Source organism: Thalassophryne amazonica, chromosome 9 (genome assembly GCF_902500255.1).
Source record: "Thalassophryne amazonica chromosome 9, fThaAma1.1, whole genome shotgun sequence".
Classification (NCBI taxonomy): Eukaryota; Metazoa; Chordata; class Actinopteri; order Batrachoidiformes; family Batrachoididae; genus Thalassophryne; species Thalassophryne amazonica.
In genome coordinates this window covers 13,688,763-13,692,703 of record NC_047111.1, presented here as the reverse complement: position 1 = coordinate 13,692,703, position 3,941 = coordinate 13,688,763, and the positions used below count along the sequence as shown (strand labels likewise).

At 42.7% G+C, this 3,941-nt stretch overlaps 1 protein-coding gene across 1 annotated transcript; it reads right to left on the bottom strand.

Annotated features, from left to right (window-relative positions):
• Window positions 1-2,261: 2,261 nt before the first annotated feature.
• On the bottom strand, window positions 2,262-3,215 carry LOC117517493 (olfactory receptor 4Q2-like). The gene has a single exon (XM_034178523.1). It carries the CDS (start codon window positions 3,213-3,215, stop codon window positions 2,262-2,264), a length of 954 nt encoding a protein of 317 aa, XP_034034414.1.
• Window positions 3,216-3,941: the final 726 nt, after the last annotated feature.

Below are 3,941 nucleotides of genomic sequence, written 5' to 3'. Positions count from 1 at the left end.
CACCTACAAACTCACAACAATCAGAAATGCTCAACCAGGACAAAGAGGAACATTTTGGGCCTGACTTACTAAACGGTAGTGTGCATAAAAACGTGTGCAGATTGTTTATCACACACAAACAAATGTGTAACCTGATCTGCTCACGGTGTGCACTGAGGATCACAACTTTGAAATGCGAAAAATGCCAAATATTGTCCATTTACTATATTTGCCTTAATAAATGTGCAATTAGGGGTTTGTCTACTTCAGTGTGCAAAATACCAGGACAACATGCAAATGTGTTAATTTAGTGCACGCAGTGTGATTCATCTAGGCCAAAAGAAATTTAAGAGGCAAACAATCACGTCTGTACTTTGGATGGTTGAAAGCAGCGTGCTAACTGTGTCTGTCCAGTGCTGCTCACATGGGCTGAAACAGCGGCTCAGCACCGCAGACAGCTGCACTTACAAGTAAAATATACACAAATATATAGGATTCTCATTCTAGGTCACATTCTCTCAGTTATGTGAAGAAAATACATTAACACCACAGTCAGTACCCTCATTGTGAAAAGCATCTCCACCACAGGAATGTACGAGGTCTATTAGATAATAAACCGACCCTTTTATTTTTTTTTAACTATATGGATTTGAATGACGTGCGATTACACCAATCATGCTTAAACCCTCGTGAGCATGCGTGAGTTTTTTCACGCGCCGGTGACATCATTTCCCTGTGGGCAGACCTTGAGTGAGATGTGGTCCCGCCCTCTCGGCTGAATTCCTTTGTTTCACACGCTGCTCGAGACGGCGCGCGTTGCTTTATCAACATTTTTTCTGGACCTGTGAGGAATATCCGAGTGGACACTATTCGAGAAATTAAGCTGGTTTTCGGTGAAAAGTTTAATGGCTGATGAGAGATTATGGGGTGTTTCTGTCGGTGTAAGGACTTCCCACGGAGCAGGACGTCGTGCAGCGCTTCCAGGCGCCGTTGTCGGCCTGTTTCAACCTGAAAACATCCTAATTTAAGGCTTAATTCACCCAGGACGTCGTGAGAGAACAGAGAAGATTCAGAAGAGGCCGGCATGAGGACTTTATGCGGACATTCCACTGTTTAAGGACATTTTTTAATGAAAGACGTGCGCGCAAATTCGCCGAGTCGTTTCCATGACGACTCGGCAAATCTGTGTGTGCCGCGACAGGAAAAACACCTCCGTGTTGAAAACCATTTGTAAAATTCAGGCGGCTTTTGATGGCGTTCAACAAGTGAGTAACTGAGAAATTGTTTAATAGCTTGGGCATGTTCCAACTTGCCCGTTAAGGTTTCCAATGGAGGTGTTTTTCCTGTCGCGACCCCCTGCGGTCAGGTCCGGCCCGACATGCGACTCTGCCCGCACGTTCTTTCGTTACAAAATGTCCGTTAACAATGGAATGTCCGAATAAACTCCTCATGCCGACTTCTTCTGAAAGTTCTCTGTTCTCTGACGACTTCCTGGGTCAACAGTTTTTCAACTTGAAACGGCGAGACGCTGCCGCCTCGAAGCGCAGATCGCCATCAGGCGCCATGGGCCGTCCTTACGGCGACACTACCAGACCAAAATCTCTCATCAGCCGTTAAAATTTTTACCGAAAACCAGCTGAATTTATCGAATGGTGTCCACTCAGTTGTGCCTTACAGTTTTGAAAAAATTTTGATCAAACAAAGCAGCAGTCTCTGAGCCATTCCTAAACAATGAAAAAATCGACGAGAGGGTGGGCGACTCCTCACTCAAAGACTGCCCACAGGCGAATGACGTAACCGACAGGCGTGGAAAAAACTCTCGCATGCCCACGAGGGTTCAAGCATGTCTGATGTAATCACACGTGATTCAAATCCATATGGTTTTTGAAAAAAATAATAAGGTCGGATACTTTTCTAATAGACCTCGTACATTTGAAATGATGAGTTTAAGGTGGGAGGGATTTCCATGGCAGCAATGGGCTTGTGCTACACACCTTGAACCTAATGTGAAACAGCAGACAAACAATTTTCAAGGCACATTCATTTTCAATTTGGGAAATGTTCAATGAATAATACTTTCAGTGAAAATGTGTCTGTGTTATTATGTACATGAATGCAAGTGGCTGACTGTATTTCATTTTTCACTTATGGATATTACACATAAAATCCTAATTTCTACACTGCTGTCTGCATCACATTACCACACACTGTCATTTACACACATTTTCAGAGTAAATCACCCGCAAAACATGGCAAATATGACTGAATTAATTCTGTGATTTTTACTTGACATCATCACAAAGTCTATTTTTTTGTGAAATTCGCAATAATTTTGACAAGGCTTTAAGGATTTCTGCAGATTGTGTTCCATAAATGATGGGGTTGAGAATTCCCGGGACAATATGAAACAAAATGGCACAGACTTTCCTGTAATAAGAGAACTGTGGGAAGCGATGCAGGACAATGATCATCATTCCACAAATAAACATGATCAGATAGACGGTGAGATGAGTGCTGCAGGTCTTTAAGGCCTTCTTGTTCAGAGATTTGTTCTTACTGGTCAGACAGATGACTGTAATCTTAGTGTACGTGAGAACAATGCTGCTGATAGAAGATGTAAGTAAGACCACAGTGAAGGTGAGACCATAGACATTATTGATGAAGATGCTGTCACAGGATAGTTTGAACAGTGAGGCGTTGTCACAGTAAAGATTTGTGATCAGAGTCCTGCATCTGTTGAGTCGGACGGACAGACCGATCAGAATCCCGACCAGAACAAAACCCACTCCCCAGGCAGAGCGCGACAGCTTCCACACCATGTTAGTGGTCATGATGGTGGTGTAGTGAAGAGGATTACAGATGGCCACGTATCTGTCAAAAGCCATAATCATGAGCACAGTGTGAGCAGCAGTTGCATACAAGTGTGTTAGGAATGCCTGGATGACACACTCGTTATAATTAATGATACATTCAGACATCAACATATTGGAAAGTAAACGTGGTATCATGACACAATTTCCCAGGATGTCGTTAAGTGACAGGTTACAGTAAAGCAGAAACATGGGCTGGTGAAGGTTCTTATTGATAAAAATCAGAAGTGTGATGCCTGCGTTTGCCACCATAATAAACATGTAGGTCAAAAAGACAACGACAAAGACGGCATGAACGTAATCCTCAGAGATATTTAGTCTCTCCATCTGTAGCGTCAAACTATTGTAGGTGTAGTTTTCCATCATGTTGAAATAAGATAAATGGTGATGTAAAGGTCTGGCACAACAGACATCCAATATCAATGTATTCATCAAAAAAAAAAAATTACAATAAAATGTGCATATTTTATTTTTATCTTAGAGGACTTTTTAATACTGTTCAGAAATATCTGCAATTAGTGAGTTCGGTCGTCTCTTTGTCTTTCTACATGTGTTCTTAAGCAAATGAAGATCAGCGTATTATAGATACACATTTACCATCAGGGGATGTGTGCATTGTTACCACAGATGATGTAACACAACAAAACGATTGTCATCATGGCAACTGTCAGCTGGTTGCCAGCATTAACCAGCAACAAACAGCTAACAGACTTAATTGTCTAGATCCAACATTCAACAGAGACACAAAGGTTTGTCTGGATTTGGGAAAATGTGGTGTAGTGCAAGTTTCCAGCAAGAAGGTTGAATTTTCAAGGTTTCAAGGTATCATTCACATCTGCTAATCAAAAGCAGCTGGTCTTCAATTTAGTCATCAACCACAACCAATATGAAATGTCCAAGACATTTGAGATTGTCAATCCTGACTCAGCTCTCTGCTGCGTGCAGTCAATATCCAGAACTTTGCCTCCTCCACCCTGCCAGCCCTGGTTGGTGCCTGTTGCTGGCCAAGGTTGGGCCTTCTCTGCCCCACCTCCTCCTGTTGATCACTGGAGCTGCTGGCCACACGTCTGCCTCTTCCTGCTCCTCACTTCC